At 46.2% G+C, this 18,449-nt stretch overlaps 1 protein-coding gene across 10 annotated transcripts in view; it reads left to right on the top strand.

Annotated features, from left to right (window-relative positions):
* The first annotated feature begins 271 nt into the window (after window positions 1-271).
* Window positions 272-18,449, top strand: part of LOC119954120 (coatomer subunit zeta-1-like) — a 37,438-nt gene continuing 19,260 nt past the window's right edge. For 2 of the 10 annotated variants that reach the window (XR_005458170.1, XR_005458171.1), the window contains exons 1-8: window positions 275-436; window positions 4,851-4,919; window positions 5,039-5,120; window positions 7,948-8,039; window positions 10,669-10,724; window positions 11,198-11,275; window positions 12,378-12,429; window positions 12,551-12,658. Coding sequence is in view for 7 of the 10 variants with exons in the window: in XM_038779025.1 (XP_038634953.1) it covers window positions 350-436; window positions 4,851-4,919; window positions 5,039-5,120; window positions 7,948-8,039; window positions 10,669-10,724; window positions 11,198-11,275; window positions 12,378-12,429 (516 nt within the window). In the remaining 3 variants the exon portion in view is untranslated. Of the gene's footprint in view, window positions 442-4,850; window positions 4,920-5,038; window positions 5,121-7,947; window positions 8,040-10,668; window positions 10,726-11,197; window positions 11,276-12,377; window positions 12,430-12,550; window positions 12,659-18,449 lie in introns of all 10 variants that reach the window. The other 8 variants (XM_038779030.1, XM_038779028.1, XR_005458172.1 and 5 more) reach the window with 7 other exon arrangements.

Here is an 18,449-nt window from a genome sequence, read left to right as displayed (position 1 = left end):
TAGTACAGGAATTGAACCGTGCTACTAGTCTGCTTTAAAAGCCAGCTTTTTAGCCCAGTGTGCTAAACCAGCCCCTGTGATACTTGTGACACTAATAAAGATTATTATTGTATGATTTCAAGAAGCAGTTAGATACAGCACTTAGGGTGAAGAGATAAGGGGGAAAGCGGGGTTAAGCTATTGAGTTGGATGATCAGAATGAATGGCATTCTAACCCCCAAAACACAATTGGAATGGAGAAAAAAAGAGGGAGGAATTTGAGTCCAACCACATGAGAACACGCAATTGCAAGAGCTGGGAGTCATCCAGAATCCCGTCATACACCGTTGCAGCCTAAATAAACCCTCCTATGGCGAGGGAGCCAGTCACAGAGGCTGGGAGTGGAAGCAAGATTTGTCCACGTCGGCACTACCACAACATGGATCCCTCAGCACTGGTACGGTGTGTAACATTTTTCTTCCCCTCTTTAGGTCATGTCAGTATCGGTGGATGGTGCCTGTGGTGAAATTGCATTGTGAGCAAGGTGAAATCAGCATCGCTGAGCAGCCTCTTTCCTCGCCGAATTGGCCAACATTTATTTCGCTGACATTTTTCACATACCAGTTTGCACAGTAGACTCCGGGCAGTGCGCGACTCTGTAACACATCCTAACGAGATTTCTTCCGACCATAATTGTTTGTAAAATAGAACTAAAAGCGAGTTCAGTAAAATGAAACTAAACGGGCTGCCAATTCCTCAATCCCCAGATCGTACGTGTTGTTGGGGGATGGGGGCGGAAACAAAATAAAGAAGGTGTAAAGTTGCAACAGCGTGTGTCAAATGTTCGGATTTTTGATTTGTTGAATGAGTTCGGAAGTTGTGCAAGTTCAGACCAGGCTACTTTTTACTGAAACCCATTCATGTCGATATCGTGTTGAAATGCAAAGTAAACGTCTGGGGGAAAAAAAGAGTTTCATTCCGATCAAAAAAAAATGTGGTTATTCCTGTCTTCCCTTGAGGATCCGCCGTGCAGAGGTCTCCCAAGCCGAAGGTTCTGTCATACACTCAGGCTCTGTAACTGAGAAAAGTCAGTGCATGACAGAACTTTGTTTTGGAAAGACCCCAACTACAAACTAAAACCAAGCGAACTGGCTAAAAACTGCAAACTTCCCAGCTGTTAAACAGAAGGGAATGTTTACTATTATATATAAAGCTTTTAAAGTAAAATGTTGTTGATAAACGTTTGTTACTTTATTTTATACGTGTATAAATGAAAAAGTTAACTTGGTGACGTTTGCTACCTGATTGTGTGTGTGTATATATACAGAACATTCGTGGTTACAAAGTTTATTACTATAACAGCTGAGGGTGTTCAGAAGTTTGAATGAAGTTTTTAAATTTTTATTCTGAATGTTTTTTTTCTTGTTGAGATATCCGTTTGAATTTCTGATCTGAGTCAATCTGTGATGTGGCGTTAGCAGACACGTGTAGCTTCCGGGCAGTCTGTGTTAGAAGTGTGGGTCGGTGTGAGTTGCAGGTAACGTTGATAATATCGTTAATGAGAGACGCAGTCATTCAAAACAGCATCATATCAGACTTTCAGGACCCAGACATTCTGGCTGTGAAGTGTCTGATGTTTATAAACCTCCTACATAAAAGGGTCCACATCATGAAGCACAGGAAGTGAAAACATTAACTCGTTTAAAAATAAAATGGGCATTTTGGCAGTCTATGCATTTTAATAACTAGCATTTTTATATAGTGCCTTTAAACTTTTTTTTAGCAAACCACCCCATGTCACACTAGCAGTGACACTGGACAAAACAATTGATAGTAAGTCACAAAGGGAGAGATTATGACAGATGACTCAAAGCTTGGGTCACAGGAGGATCTGAAAGAAGGGGAGATGAGCCAAGAGGTTTAGGGAAGAGATTCCAGTGCTTGGTGCCTAGATAGCTGAAGGTTTAGCCACAACGATGAAGGGATTAAAACTGGGGAGGCATCAGAGGCCAGAATTGGAAGAGCACAGGGAATTTTGAAGTCTACGGGGCTGTTTAGCACAGGGTGAAATCGCTGGCTTTGAAAGCAGACCAAGCAGGCCAGCAGCACGGTCCGATTCCTGTAACAGCCTCCCCGGACAGGCGCCGGAATGTGGCGACTAGGGGCTTTTCACATTAACTTCATTTGAAGCCTACTCGTGACAATAAGCGATTTTCTTTCTTTTTTGCAAAGGAGGTTATTAACATAGGGAGAGATTTGAAAACAAGATGAGAGTTTAAAATCTGTGTTTTCAAGACCGTTGCTTCAGCAGCCAGCTGGAGGCAACCCTGCCACACTAGCACCCTGTCAGATAGAGGTGATTGGCAGAGTGTTGGGTTCTGGATGAAAAGAAAGTGGTTTGCTCCAAGTCACTTTGTTTCTCTTGCCCAGAGAGATTAATCTTTGAGAGACATTGACCAGATCACCTTTAACATGTAGATGCTGAGTGACACACTCTATATTTCCAGTGCTTCAAATTTCGAGTATCTGTAAGTTTTAATTTTTTTAATTCTGTAATCGCCACCTTATGACACAGGCAGAACCCTGAGATGTAGTGTCCTAACGTTCCTAGTGCTGTGCAATACTAAGGTCATGTCCGTACGCAATCTATAGGAAAAAGCCTATTCCATAGGCCGGTGCAGACACAATGGGCCAGAGGGTCTCTTTCTGTGCTGTAAAACTCTCTGACTTTATGAAATCCCATCTCGCAGACATGTACAGACTTTGTCATAGTTTTGTAAATGTTGAATGGATCCTGCTGTATAGGAACGGTAGAGTTAGTGTGGTTTATTACATTGCTTATTTCCTTCAGTGATTAACACCCTTTTAGTGGGACGACTGCCTTGTTAAGTCAAATGAAGTCCTTTGTTTTACAATGAGAGCAATATCCATGTGATCCCTGAACATGGGTCTCCCATGTGTGACTGTAAAAGCCTTGTTTGAGTGTTCTGCTAAACTGTCCTTGAGTGAGGATTCATATAACTGTAGATTATCCACATCGGAACAGGAAAAATAAATGTCAGAATGACCTGTTAATCTTTACATCCTGGCCTTCTGGTTAGCTGTGTAACATATGTTATGTCAGTTTTCAGCCAGCCTCTTAAAACAAAGAATTGCTCCCACATTCCGAAAAGACTTGCTTTTCACAACTTCCAAACATCCCAAAGCACTTTACTATTAACTGTTTACTTTAAAGTGTGGGATACAGGACAGGGAACTCTGGATGTGATCAGTACCTTCCCACCAAGAACACTGGGGGGAACTTCCCTTCTCCACTTCAGTTAATGCCATAGAATCTGTCCACCTGTCTGAGAAGGCGGACAGAGCCTCGGTTCAATGTCAAACCTGAAAGATTGCACCTCAGACAGTGTAGCACTCCCTCAATACTGGGGATGTTGCCCAGATGCTGTGCTCATGTCTTCTGGAGTGAACATGAAGCCATGACCTTTTACTCCGATTTGGGATGGCCACTGCTGTGTACAAGTGGGATCACCACAGAGTCTGCTGATCACCTGAGTAAAGGTTCGGTAAGGAGATGTAATAGCAAGCGTGCACCATACTTCAGTGAAACAGGATAAACCTGCCAAGTGGGCACAGCCAGAAGCTCATGTGCTTCTGGCATCCTGCCCTGTCCCCATTTCCCCCTGCCTTTAACTCTTTCAGTAGTGTTGCTTTGAACTGATTCATTTGTCAACCAGGCCTTGAAAGTTGTGTTTGATTCTTTTGGTGCATTATCCCCTCTCCTTTTCTCCTCTGTCTGTGGAGCGGCTATTAAACATGTTTGCTTTTCATGGTTTAACAGTTCCTGAAGGACACCACCACTGGGAACCTCTCCCTTACTGTATAATTACATCCCATTTATATCACAGAATTTGTGCCATTTTAGGGAGCTATTCTAAGAAGCTACTGCAAAACCGAAATGTGTGCAGAATTGTTTCTACGCTGTGATTGATTGTGACTTTAATGCTGACCTCCTGGTGGGAAGTGGTGGTGGTGGTTAGGGGTGGGGGCGGGGGGCGGAAGCAGTTAAAATGAGGAGCATCTTGTCACTTTCCCCACCCTGCTGCCATCCCACAGGTTTCCAATATTAACCTTCCCCCTTTGAACAGACAAGTGGGACAACTTGATGAGCTCCATGTCCTGCTTGACAACTTTTGTTTGGAACTTGAGTATGGGTAGGTGGGGTAACGGTAACAGGTTCATATTGCATCACCAGGCCACACCTGCCAGCAGGGGGATTGGGTGCCAAGGGAAGCCCAGGCAGGTAAGTTTTTAATTTTTATGTTATCTGCCCTTGTGGGATTGGGGGTGTTGCACTGAACCTGTGCCCCCCAACACCATCATCATTTTTTTCCATTCACCTGAGAGGGCAAATGGGGCCTCAGTTTAACGTCTGATCTGAAAGACAGCAGCTCTGACAGTGCAGCACTCCCTCAGTAGCACACTGGAGTGTCAGCCCGGGGTTCTAGGGACACCTCTGAGTGAACCTGAAGCCCATATCTGCTGACTCTGACAGTGCCACAGAGAAACAAGAGTGACACAGACACGGTTAGACGGAGGAGTACTGCTTGTCTTGCACACACATTCTCCTCGGCCAGTTTCCAGGTCCCTTGCTGGGTCCTGGGACAGAGATTAGCATGGGACATAAATAGAGCGGCAGGTAGATTCACCCGGGCAATTTGACCTACTCCCTGGGAATGTTACAATGGGCAATGACAGCAACTCGAACCGTGTCAGGAACGGGGAGCTCGAACCCATTTTAAAAACAGTGAAGCACCTGTCATGGACCTGGGTGAAAATGTCTGTTCTTTGTCTTTCCCTTGTGGTTTCAGGAGCCTTCTCTCTACACTGTCAAAGCAATCATCATCCTGGACAATGATGGGGAGCGTCTGCATGCCAAGGTAACTCCTAAAATGTGGAAGTTTGATAAAGCTGTTGTTTCCTTAGTAACATCCATTGGAATGATTCTCTCTCTGTCTCTCTCTCTCTCTCTCTTTGCTTTTATTCTTTCGCTCCACAGTATTATGACAATGCCTATCCTTCCACCAAAGAACAGAGGAATTTTGAAAAGAATATTTTCAGCAAGACGCATAAAAATGACAGTAAGTGTGTCTATCCTTCTTACCACTGCCATGTTAAGTTGGGGGATAATTGGAAATTTTAAATCTAGCATTAATAGACTTTTGTTGGCATCAGTATTAAAGATTGTACCCCTCAAAGCATTCTTAAGTTTTTAAGGAAGAATGAATTTACTAGTTACTAAATGTGAGAATGTACTAAAATACAGATTAGAACTAAGTGAATCCAAAAATAAGAAAAAAATAGATATATGAATCTGTTTTTGACCGTCCGTGAGGATTAGATGGTGAAATACTGTGGCATTTGCAATTGTGATTCCAGTAGCACTGACCTCCAGCAGTTGAGTAGTTGTTTTTGACATTCTAGCATCCTGCAGTTTTGCTGAGAGGTTGTCCTGCTTCCTTTTTAGCTGTGGCTTTGCTGATCTTGACTTTGCTTCAATAATCCGAGGGAGCAAGGCTTGTATTTGTCTGGGTCACTGTGGAGTTTGCACATTATCCCCGTGTCTGTGTGGGTCTCAACCCAAAGATGTGCAGGGTAGGTGGATTGGCCACACTAAATTGCCCCTTAATTTTAAACACTAATTCCTGCTGCTTCCATTAGCTCCACAGGAGATGGCAATTCACATTTGCACTGCTTCTTAATTTCAAATGTCTCTGAGACAGGGTGTGACAGACCGTTGTCTCTCTCTCTCAGTATCACCATATTGGAGCAATTCAGACAATGGCAGAATTTGCATTCTCAGAATTTACATCCTCCGCCATCTTTGGCATGTTTGTCCATTTTAATAACACATCTCGAGTTCAATATATCCATTTATAATTTGAGGTTTTTCCTCCATTATCGTAACAGAACCAAGGCAGGTAGCCTGGCATTAAGAGACAAATTAGCTATGATCTGATTAAATGGCAAAACCATCTTGAGGGTCAGACTGACACAAAGGAGGAAGACAAAATGTCTCTGACTATCACTGGATGGATATCAAGAGTAGACACCGTAACTGATTTCCCTCGCCCTCTCCTGTAGACCGGGGAATGAGATACTTTGTAGTGCTTATAACACTGCCTGCCTGACATCAGCTGACTCCGCATCGGGCTAGAGATTGGGCACTGGTTTAAATGGCTCGGTATCTCACCGATTGGAGAATTGACTCAAATCCCTTGTGCCATTGGAGGGGAAGGGGAGAAGAGCACGGTAGCATAGTGGTTAGCACAATGGCTTCACAGCGCCAGGGTCCCAGGTTCTATTTCCCCGCTGGGTCACTGTCTGTGTGGAGTCTGCATGTTCTTCCCGTGTCTGCTCCGGTTTCCTCCCACAGTCCAAAGATGTGTGGGTTAGGTGGATTGGCCATGCTAAATTGCCCTTTAATGTCCAAAAAAGGTAATGTGGGGTTGAGGGGTTAGGGTGGAAGTGTGGGAATAGGGTGGAGGTGTGGGCTTAGGTGGGGTGCTCTTTCCAAGGTGCAGACTCTATGGGTCGAATAGCCTCCTTCTGCACTGTAGATTCCATGAAGAGGGGGAAAGAGAGGAGTGATGTTCACAATTTATTCTTTGAATGTAAGCATCACTGTTTAGGCCACCATTTATTGCCCTTGAGAAGTACAGCCTGTGTAAGGATTCTCACAGTGCTGTTAGGAAGGGAGTAATGATGAAAGACCAGCTGGAGTTCAGTGTGCAGTTCTGGAAAGCGGTGTTTGTATTAGAAAGGATGCAGAGATGATTCACCAGGATATTGCCTGGGCTGGAGCTATAAAGAAAGGCTGGTTAGGTTAGGGCTGTTTCTTTAGAGCAAAGAAGACTGAGTGGGTCTTCATCGAGGTGTACAGAATTGAGGGACATTGGGTAGATATGAAGAAACATTTCCCCTTTGTAGATGGAGCATAGATTTAAGGTAAGGAGCAGGGGATTTAGAAGGGATTTGAGGAAACACATGACCCATGTGCACAGGTGCCTTTCTATGGCCCCTTTCTATGCTTAAAAGCTCTAACTCTAAAGGTGATTTTTTTTGGCGAGATTTGGAAGTGGAACCTGCAGGTGGTGGTGTTCCCATATGCCTGCTGACCTTGTCCTTCACGGTGGTAGAGGTAACAGATGTGGCAGGTTCTGCAGAGGAAGTCTTGGTGAGTTGGTATAGTGTTTCTTGTGGAGAAGCATGTGTGTGCGTGTGCGCGTGTGCGCAGTCACTGTGCACTGGGAAGGAGCGAATGTTTAAGGTGATAGATTTCATGCTGATCCAAATTGAATTGAAAACAGTTCAAAGTTACTGGTATCCGGAGAAGGTCACAGATTTTGTGAGCTCAGTATATCGAGAACAGCTGGCTGATGCTCTGATATCAAGTGTATGTTTATTAAGAATTGACATGTGACTTATAACTGAGGTTATGCAATCCTTTGTTTAACAGTAGACTGAGTCAGATGCAATTCAGTGTGACGGAAGCTTTAGGTCATCCATTTTGGATTGAAGAAAGATAGATCAGAATATTTTCTAAATAGTGAGAAGTTTGAAACTAGGGCAGTGGAGAGATAATAATCTTTATTATTGTCACAAGTAGGCTTACATTAACACTGCAATGAAGTTACTGTGAAAAGCCCCTAGTCGCCACATTCCGGCGCCTGTTCGGGTACACTGAGGGAGAATTCAGAATGTCCAATTCACCTAACAGCATGTCTTTCGGGACTTGTGGGAGGAAACCGGAGCACCCGGAGGAAACGGGGAGAACCTGCAGACTCTGAACAGTGACCCAAGCCAGGAATCGAACCCAGATCCCTGGCGCTGTGAAGCAACAATGCTAACCATTGTGTTGCCGTGAATCCCAATGAAATTCTGACACTGTCCTTTTGACTGAAACAGGTGAAATTGCATTCCTGGAGGGACTGACTGTGATCTATAAAAGTTCTGTTGATCTGTACTTCTACATCGTAGGCAATCCACAGGAAAATGAGGTAAAAACAAAATCCCTTCTTTTGTTCCATTTAATGAAACGCAGCAGATGTGTTGGGAAATGCTGGGTGGAGTCTAGCAAGAGGTTGTTGTCTATTCGTTCTGACCCTGCCTCCCATGGAACAGCTCAGAACAGCAATGGTAGGAGCCTCACGGTAATCCCCTGCCACTTTTACAACTGGTACGAGGATTGTCAAGAATTTGGGAGTGAAAATAAATATTTAGATTTCATGGAATTCCTGATTTCTGTAGAGTAATGAGCAATTTGTAATGCTGTCACTTATTTCTTGCTACATTGTTAGATAGTAACAAGGAGTGGCAAAATAAAGTAGTGTCGGAGGCAACATCATTTAAAAGTAATATGGTTTGACAGTAATGTAGCAATATGGAGTTAAGAGCAACAGTGTTACAGAGTGATGGCTTGCAGCAGAGGTGACGGGTAGATTATGACTTGTGACAGTGTAAAACAGGTGAATGGGAGAAAGAAGCTTGAATAATATCTTCCTGATTGACTTCAGTGAAAATAAAAATAGGGAACAATGTTAATTGGTCAGCTGATTCACTGTTGCCTCTTTCACATTGTTGCTCAAAACCTATCCCTGTGTATGATTTTTAAAAAAAAATAATAATTTACAGGGTTTGGATGTTGCTGGCTGGCCAGCTTCTATTGCCCAGCTCTAATTGCCCTTGAGACGGTGGTGGTGAGCTGCTGCCTTGAACTGCTGGAAGTGTAGGTACATCCACTGTGCTGCTAAGGAGGAAGTTCCAATATTTTGACCCAGCAACAGTGAAGGAACGGTGATATATTTCCAAGTCAGGATGATGAGTGACTTGGAGGGGAACCTCCAGGTTATAGCATTCCCAGGTATCTGCTACCTTTCTCCTTCTCTATGGTAGCGGGTTTGGAAAGTGCTGCCGAAAGAGCCTTGGCGAGTTTGTGCAGTGCATCTTGTGGATGCACACATGGCTGCCGTTGTTCATCAGTAGTGGAGGGAGTGAATGTTTTTGGAAGGGGTAGCAATGAAATGGGCTGCTTAGTCCTGGATGGTGTTGAGCTTCTTTGAGTGTTGTTGGAGCTGCACTCATCCAAGGAAGTGTGGGGAGGCGGGGGGGGGGGGGGGAGAAGAGAGAGATTGTGGTCAATATTACTGAATGAGTCCTTTCTATTGACATTGTTTTGTGCACAGTTTAACCCACTTGCTTTAAGCAGGTGATAACACCTGTTCAAAAATAATAAATTTTAGAGTTCGGTAAACTTAATACCTTGATTCTTAACCGTGACACATGAGACAGATTAAGCACAAGCTTATTTCTGTTTCCATAGCTAGCATTCCTCTGGAACTGGTCACTAGCCTGTCGCTAGCGGCTATTGTTTGAGCAGTGGCACTCTGCATCAACACGGCTGACCAGGTGACTCTTGCTGCCTGTCACAGGTACATTGGAAGGATTTACAGGCCGATAATCAACAAAGCAAAATACTGTAGGTGCTGGAAATCTGAAATAAAAAAAAGACAATGCTGGAGCAAGTCTGGTGGCACCTGTGGAGAGAGAAACCGAGTTAATGTTTTGAATTCAATATGTCTCCTCTTCGGAGCCTCAATCAACCTGTTCAGCCACATTACAAATGCACCTTCCTTGACCATCAAGTCCTTGGGTGGGACTCGAACACAGAGCTTCTGAGTCTGAGGCAAGAGGCGCTACCCACTGTGCCTTACCTCCCAAACTAACACTACAGAGACTTCTAGCTTGGAGCAACAGGCCCATTTCCATTGTTACCTCTCGTGTTCTTCAATTATCTCCCCTCTTTCCTTTCAGATAACTCTTGCCCATTTATAGAATGTAATAAACACCAGTTCTTTCAGACATGGCACTTTTTATTTCTGTATCGATTCGCTGTTGACTTGCAGTGGGAGTTTGCTGCGTATGTTGTTTATTGTTTTACCAAGCAGTTGGCTAGACCTCTTGTGCTACCAGATGCTGGGATATGGAGAGGTTTCCACATATCCCACGCCATTGATCTGACTCCTTCTCAAATCCTGGGCTTAAGGGCGGCACGGTGACGCAGTGGTTAGCACCGCGCTCTCACGGCGCCGAGGACCCAGGTTCCATTTGGGCCCCAGGTCACTGGCCGTATGGAGTTTACACATTCTCCCCGTGTCTGTGTGGGTTTCACCCCCACAACCCAAAGATGTGCAGGGTAGGTGGATTGGCCACGCTAAATTGCCCCCTAATGGGAAAAAAATTGGGTACTCTCGCTCATTTAAGACAAATGAGGAGAAATATTTTTCTGAGGGCTAAGAGTCTTTGGACCTCGCACCCTCAGGTGATGGAAGCAGAGTCTTTGTATATTTTTAAGGCAGAGGGGTGGATAGATTCTCCAGGGATGAAGGATTACCGGGGGTTGGTGGGAATGTGGAGTTGAGGTTGCAATTAAATAATCAGCCGTGATTTCATTGATTCACTCAGCAGCCTTGGTGTGGAGTGACCTACTTTGTATGTTCTTGATGTAAGAGGTGTTCCATAGATTCAGGATAATATTGCATCAGCATAATTCTAGTTTATTGTGAAGTTTACTCCGTTTTAATATCATGGGCATAAATTAAATGTGTAACAGCTTCTGTCTATTTACAGCTCATGTTAATGACTGTTCTCAATTGCCTGTTCGATTCTTTGAGCCAGATGCTACGGTAAGTGAGACTTTAAAAATCTTGTTGAAGTTGAACCTTTTAACATGTGTAACTATAGCTCATTGAAAATGTTCTATCCCTCAATTTCCCCCATTCCCTTCCCACCAAATTGATTTACCACCACCCTATGCTCAGGACCCTGTGTCAGGAGGCATCAGACTGTTTCCAGCATTGGCCCATCCAGAGCTGAGCGTCTGAACCTATATCCACACCACATATTCCAAAGGCAACTTGATTAGCTTCTGTTTGGAAACTAAATTAGCCAGAGTTCCATGTTCAAGTAATTAATTTTAATGGCCCATCTCCAACAGTTGATTACCTTTTGGTGGTAGCCGTAAGTACCTTGCAAATGAGACAGGAGATGTGAGTCCTTCACACTCCCCTGAAGTCAGGGCAGAATTTCAAATCATTATCTAGTATTAAGCATATCATCATGACAGTACTTTTTGATAATCCCATTTTGTATTTTTCAGGAAAAATGTGGAAAAGAAATCTCTAATGGAGAATATGGATGGGGTTCTGCTGATCATGGATGAGATTGTGGATGGAGGGTGAGATGATTTTTACACTTTTTTTCAGATAAAACCACATTCTTTGGAAATTCTGCCTATTTGAGGGTTGTTAATGAGGACATGTTGCATAAGTATGGTTTGCTTGCATTCTCTTAGACAATTAAATGTGATCTAATTTAGGTACTTTAAAATAACAAGATTTGATAGGAAATAGTTTCTCTTTCGGCCCTATGGTGGCAGAGTCCAGAACAAGGGAGATAAGAACCAGGCTGTTCGGAGATGATGTCAGGCAGCACTTCACACAAAGTTGAGTGGAAATCTCCATTAACATGGCACTGAGTAACAGTGTGACTCCGAGATACAGTCAGTAATATGGCACTGAGTAACGGAGTGACTCCGCGATACAGTCAGTAACTTGGCACTGAGTAACAGTGTGACTCCGAGGTACAGTCAGTAACATGGCACTGAGTAACAGTGTGACTCCGAGGTACAGTCAGTACTGAGTAACGGTGTGACTCCGAGGTACAGTCAGTAACATGGCACTGAGTAACGGAGTGACTCCGCGATACAGTCAGTAACTTGGCACTGAGTAACAGTGTGACTCCGAGGTACAGTCAGTACTGAGTAACGGTGTGACTCCGAGGTACAGTCAGTAACTTGGCACTGAGTAACGGTGTGAATCTGAGATACAGTCAGTAACTTGGCACTGAGTAACGGTGTGACTCCGAGGTACAGTCAGTACTGAGTAACGGTGTGACTCCGAGGTACAGTCAGTAACTTGGCACTGAGTAACGGTGTGAATCCGAGATACAGTCAGTAACATGGCACTGAGTAACGGTGTGACTCCGAGGTACAGTCAGTACTGAGTAACGGTGTGACTCCGAGGTACAGTCAGTAACATGGCACTGAGTAACGGTGTGAATCTGAGATACAGTCAGTAACTTGGCACTGAGTAACGGTGTGACTCCGAGGTACAGTCAGTACTGAGTAACGGTGTGACTCCGAGGTACAGTCAGTAACTTGGCACTGAGTAGAAGGATTACTGAGTTACAGTGAGAGAGAGCTGAATTGACATCAGTCAGTCACAAACTCTGGCCATTTTTTATCCTGTGTTTTTACTTTGCTTCTACTCCTTTGACAGGGTCATCTTGGAGAGTGATCCCCAGCAGGTCATTCAGAAAGTGAATTTCCGGGTAAGTGTCTGTTCCAGAACATTCCTGTCATTCCACGCCCTCTTTTTGTGCTCTCCTGTTTGGGGCGACTATATCTTTACTCTTTTCTTTCTGTCCTTCTCTCTCCCTTTCCCTCTGCCAGACAGACACTGAATCAGCCTATGGCTTTGTTCTCTTTGACTATCTGACCAGCAGCGGGAACAGCGAAGACCAATGCAATCGGCCTCTGAATTAATGACGGGTAGTGCAGGTACAGGATGGTGTCTGCCCTCGCTGCATGCTGTAGCATGGAATTACTTGTCAACTTGATGAGGGGTGTACCTCCTGACTGAATTGTCTTTATCTGGCTATTTACACACTAGCACTAGCATTTATGCATTTAGCTGATCTCAGCTGAGGAGACCAGGGAGGAAGTTGGAAAGTGATGAACAAGAACATAGAACATAAGTGCAGAAGGAGGCCATTCGGCCCATCAAGTCTGCACTGACCCACTTCAGCTATCACTTCCACCCTATCCCCGTAACCCAATAACCCCACCTAACCTTTTTAGTCACTAAGGGCAATTCATCATGGCCAATCCACCTAACCTGTATGTCTTTGGACTGTGGGAGTGATGCTCAATCAATGACTCCAGAAGCGAGATTGGATGACAACTGAATGCTTTATTGTACTAGATGTTTCCCCCAGCAGTGCAGGTACAGAATGCAGCAGCTAGGGAGACACGGACTCTTATACTCCACCTTACTGGGCGGAACCAGCAGGCAGGCTTCACCAATGATACAGCAGTCTCCGGTACCTCCCACACCAATGGTCTTACAGCATTGTCCAGGGTACCGTAATACCCCTAATACCGACTACCACATTCACCCCCTTTTTCAAAAAAAAAAAAAGAGTCCGGTGGGGTGGTGGTCTCGCGTTTTTCAGTGGTAGAGGTTGAGGTTATGGTGGTACCCAGTATACATTAACAGTGTTTTGCCTTGTTACATATCACAACTATTTACAGTATTTATTTACAATCAGAATGAAGCAATTAGTCGATCGGAATTACTGGTCGTGCTCTGCGATCGTCGCAGTTTTGGCGGTGATGCGGGCGCCGGCTCGGACATCCGTAACTCCGGGAGCGTGACTTCGGCTTCTTCGGCAGCTTCATCACTCCTGGATGGGCCGGGTGGGAGGACCGATCGACCTGGGAAGGGGGCGGCTGTGGGGTGCGCCGGTGGGATAGAGGGGGGGGGGGGGGTGGTGTGTGTGGATCCAGTGGGCGCCAGGTCCCGATGGGAGACCGTACCCTGCCGGCTGTCGGGGTACACCACGTAGGCGTATTGAGGGTTAGCGTGGAACAGGTGAACTCTCTCGACCAATGGAACCGACTTGTGCGCCCGCCCGTGTTTGCGGAGCAGGATGGGTCCAGGAGCTGCCAGCCAGGTCGGGAGCGAGGTCCCGGAGGAGGACTTCCTGGGGAAGACACGGAGACGTTCATGAGGTGTTCGGTTGGTCGTGGTACACAGCAGTGATTGGATGGAGTGGAGAGCATCAGGAAGGACCTCCTGCCAGCGGGAGACTGGGAGATACATGGACCATCGGGCCAGTAGGACGGTCTTCCAGACCGTTCCGTTCTCCCTCTCTACCTGTCTGTTCCCCCGGGGGTTGTAACTGGTCGTCCTGTTCGAGGCAATGCCCTTGCTGAGCAGGAATTGACGCAGTTCGTCGCTCATGAAGGAGGATGCCCTATTGCTGTGCATGTAGGCGGGGAAACCGAACAGGGTAAAGATATTGTGGAGGGCTTTTATGACGGTGGCTGCGGTCATGTCGGGGCAGGGGATGGCGAATGGGAACCGGGAGTACTCGTCAATCACATTCAGGAAGTACGGGGTTGCGGCCGGTGGAGGGGAGGGACCATTTGAAGTCCACACTGACTCCATCATGCACTACGTAGCTGAGGATGGCTAGACAGTCGGTGCTGAACACACATTTGTCCTTGTAAGTTAGGTTAAGGATTTTTGCGGTATGGAGGAATTTATGGAGGTTGGTGTCGTGGTCCTGCTGGTCGTGGCCGCAGATGGTGACGTTATCGAGGTACGGAAACGTGGCCCGCAAACCGTACCGGTTAACCATTCGGTGCGTCTCCTGTTGGAAGTCCGAGACTCCATTTGTGACACCGAAGGGCACCCTTAGGAAGTGGTAGAGCCGCCTATCTGCTTCGAATGCAGTGTATTTGTAGTCGCTAGGGCGGATGGGGAGCTGGTGGTAGGCGGACTTGAGATCCACCGTAGAAAAGACCTTGGGCGGAAATCTCCGCAACGGCCGACGCCGTTGTGAAACCCGGTGTGCTGCCCGTGAAGATGGGGCAATGAAGTTGTACAGGGGGTACAAGAATGTGTTGTGCTATAGAGCAATGCTTGCATTTCTGTACCACCATTGCCAATCTCTGGAGTTCCCAGAGCACATTAAAGCCGATTGAATTTTCACTGTTGCAACGTAGGAAACACAGCAGTTAACTTGCACACGGCAAGCTGTCATAAACAGTAATGTGATACCAACCAGATAATCTCAGACAGGATTTTCTGTTTCTGCCCAGCAGCGAGCTTGGTGAAAGTGAAAATCGCTTATTGTCACAAGTAGGCTTCAAATGAAGTTACTGTGAAAAGCCCCTAGTCCCCACATTCCAGCGGCCTGTTCAGGGAGGCTAGTACGGGAACATGGTGCTGGCGCGAGCGGAAAAGTCAGAGGCCAAGAGTCCAAGTCCTGCTGACTGGAAAACAGTTGGCAATTCTCCCCACTTTCACGGTGGGCCGGATTTCCTGGTGACCCACGATGAAAACCCCATCTGCCTCCAATTAGCGTGTGTCGGATACTCATTGAAAACGCAACTCGCCGGACTCCAGTCTTTTGCCCCGCCCATCCCCCTCCTAATTACCTGCTGTGCCAGCGGGAAATGAGACCCGTCTGATTCACAACCTTGCATGCGGTGTGCAATTGTCCACCCTCACTTTGCTTGTGACTTCGAGGTGGGTGCAACATTTAGAGCCACCCTGAAACAGGGCGTCAGCGATGCCAGTGTTGACCTACACTGCTGGGGACTTGTGTTTGGGTTGCTCACAGTGGCTACTGGGTGGAATAAAGGTGTTTTGGGGAGCACAGTGGCAGGCAGAGAGATTGGGGTGTGGAAGCTGGAGCCTGCCGTGATAGAGTGGCACACGGACACAGAGGGGGTGGATGGGATTTAGAAGAATTAGGGAATGTACACAGACTCTGGATTGGAGGCGGGGGGCGGGGGTTGGTGGTGATTTAGTGTGGGACAGGATGCAAAGTGACTCATGAAGGGAAACAGTTTTGTGACCAGTCCTGAAGGAACTGTGGATCTGAGTGAAAGACCGTCATAATCTCTGGACGGGGCAATGGGGTATGGTTGAGAGGTTAAAGGCAGTCCTGACGATTCACAGGCTATGCTACAGGATGATGCATGGCATTGTTACATATGTCTGGGTGGTACTTCACAATGGCTAAGGTACTGAATCAGAACCCTTTTCGAAAGTCTGTAATCTGGAACAGTTTCCTTCATGACCTCTCCTGGGTGACCTCTGCAGCCTTTCTGGAGCAGATTTCATGACCTGTCTCATGGCTGCTCGCATCCTTCTCTGTTCCAAATTGATGCTCTCTCTCTCTCTCTCTCGTTAAAGTTCTGCCCAGCCCTTCAGACAAAGGTCCTCCTCTGGATTGTCCAGACTGTAATTGGGCTGCTTGATTGCCCATTCCCGTTTACACACGACTACAACTATTCCATTCACGTGCAACTACCTTCCATTAACAGACAAATGGGTCACCTGACTCTGTAATAGGATAATTGCTGGTCATGCACAAATGTCTTGAAAGACCTGTGGTGGGATTCTCCGCCAGCGGGATTCTCAATTTTGCCGGCGCCCATGGGTTTCCCGACGGTGTGGGGCAGCCCATAATGGGAAACCCCATTGACCGGCCGGCGTAATGGAGAATCCCGCTGGTGGGTCAGGACAGAAATGCGGCGGGGCGGTGAATCCAGCCCAATGGGTCTTGGGTGAATCACCTTGTGCATTCCCTAATGAGTTACGTCTGAATGGGACCATGTGACTCAGCATAAGTCCGGGCTAACAGTATTTTCCTTCGGGCTGCACGATGGCGCAGTGGTTAGCACTCCAGCCTCACGGTGTGAAGGTCCCAGGTTCAATCCTGGCCCGGGGTCACTGTCCAGTGAAATGCCCTTTACATTATGTGAGATTCACACTGGAAATGTCATCCTCCAAGTGTCTCTGAGGGAGAGATACAACTCAACAGAGTTTGACAAGATCCATCGTAGAGCAGACCTTCAGGATCCTAAAGATGTTTGCACATTCTCCCCATGTCTGCGTGGGTTTCGCTCCCACAACCCAAAGATGTGCAGGCTAGATGGATTGGCCACACTAAATTGCCCCTTAATTGGAAAAAATGAATTGGGTACACTAAATTTATATTTTAAAAAAAATATAGTATTCTCCTTCAGTCTGTTTAACCCTTAAATTGCTTGCTACGTTTTGGACCCCATTTCTGGACCCAATTTCCGAATATCTCCCACATCTTGACAACTTTCACGTAATCTACCTGCTCCAGGGAGGGGCCAAGCCCTTTTGTGCTCAGTGGGTGTCAGGCATAGCTTGGCATGCAGGGTGTAGTCCTTGCCTCACATTCTGGGGTCATGGGAGTATCTGGCTTGGTACTGAGATGGGATGGTCAGAGGAGGAATCTACAGCCTCTAAACGGAAAGCTTGTTTTGTGGGGGGAGGTCATCTCTGTCACCATGCACACAGCCTCGATGGGGGTGGGTGAGGCCCGCATGGGGACAACAGTGATGGTTTCAAGGGCAGGAATCTCCACTACCATAATAATGGGGTCCAAGGTTACTGGGGGTGGTGGTTCTCCCTACATAACGAGGGTGGAGGAAGATTGAGCGACACGAACACTGAAGGAGGGAGGGTTGAAGCTGGTCTGGAAGTAGAAAAATGCCCTTTTACATTATGTGAGATTCACACTGGAAATGTCATCCTCCAAGTGTCTCTGAGAAGAGATACAACTCAACAGAGTTTGACAAGATCCATCGTAGAGCAGACCTTCAGGATCCTAAAGATGTACTTCCAATGCTTGGACTGCTCCGCAGTGCTCCCCGCAGAGGGTATCCTGCCAGTGGTGATGTGCCCTGCACAACCTGGCAAAGGGCTTGAACTAGTACCAATGAAGACAGCTATTTGAAGACAGGTTAACGTTGCTGGTGACCCTTGAAGGCAATTGAGCACATCGAACTCCACAGTGTCTTGTAAGCAATAAAAGTTTGGAATGCAACTTGCAATCACTTTCAATAAAGAGCTTGACACATACCCTGAAATTACACAACGGGCAATTAACTTAAATTAATCAACTAGGCATCACGTGAATGTTAAGCTCACAAAAAGAGGTGATCCTGGAGTGGGAGTTTAGTTCAACCTCACAATCTGAAGGTCCGTAGATGCACATGAATGATGCATTCAAATGATACGGCCATTGTGGGAACAACAAATGTATTTACAAAAGTGCATGATATGAACAGGAAGTGAATACCCATGAGCCGGAAGTGATATCAATGTTACTTAATCTTTCTAACCCTATTGCTACGGCTTGGCTTCGTCAAGGGGAGGTCATGTCTGACAAATCTGTTAGAGTTCTTTGAGGAGGTAACAAGGAAGTAACAAAGGAGAACCAGTGGACGTGGTTTATTTAGATTTCCAGAAGGCCTTTGACAAGGTGCCGCAGAGGAGACTATAAGAGCCCACGGTGTTAAGGGTAATATCCTGGCATGAATAGAGGATTGGCTGACTGGCAGAAGGCAGAAAGTGGGGATAAAGGGGTCTTTTTCAGAGTGGCAGCCGGTGACTAGTGGTGTGCCTCAGGGGTCTGTGCTGGGACCACAGCTTTTCACAATATACATTAATGATCTGGAAGAAGGAACTGAAGGCACTGTTGCTGAGTTTGCAGATGATCAAAGATATGCAGAAGGA

This window comes from Scyliorhinus canicula, chromosome 19 (assembly GCF_902713615.1).
Source record: "Scyliorhinus canicula chromosome 19, sScyCan1.1, whole genome shotgun sequence".
Taxonomy (NCBI): Eukaryota; Metazoa; Chordata; class Chondrichthyes; order Carcharhiniformes; family Scyliorhinidae; genus Scyliorhinus; species Scyliorhinus canicula.
Note: the sequence above shows the minus strand (reverse complement) of the source record. Positions and strands in the feature narration are given on the sequence as shown.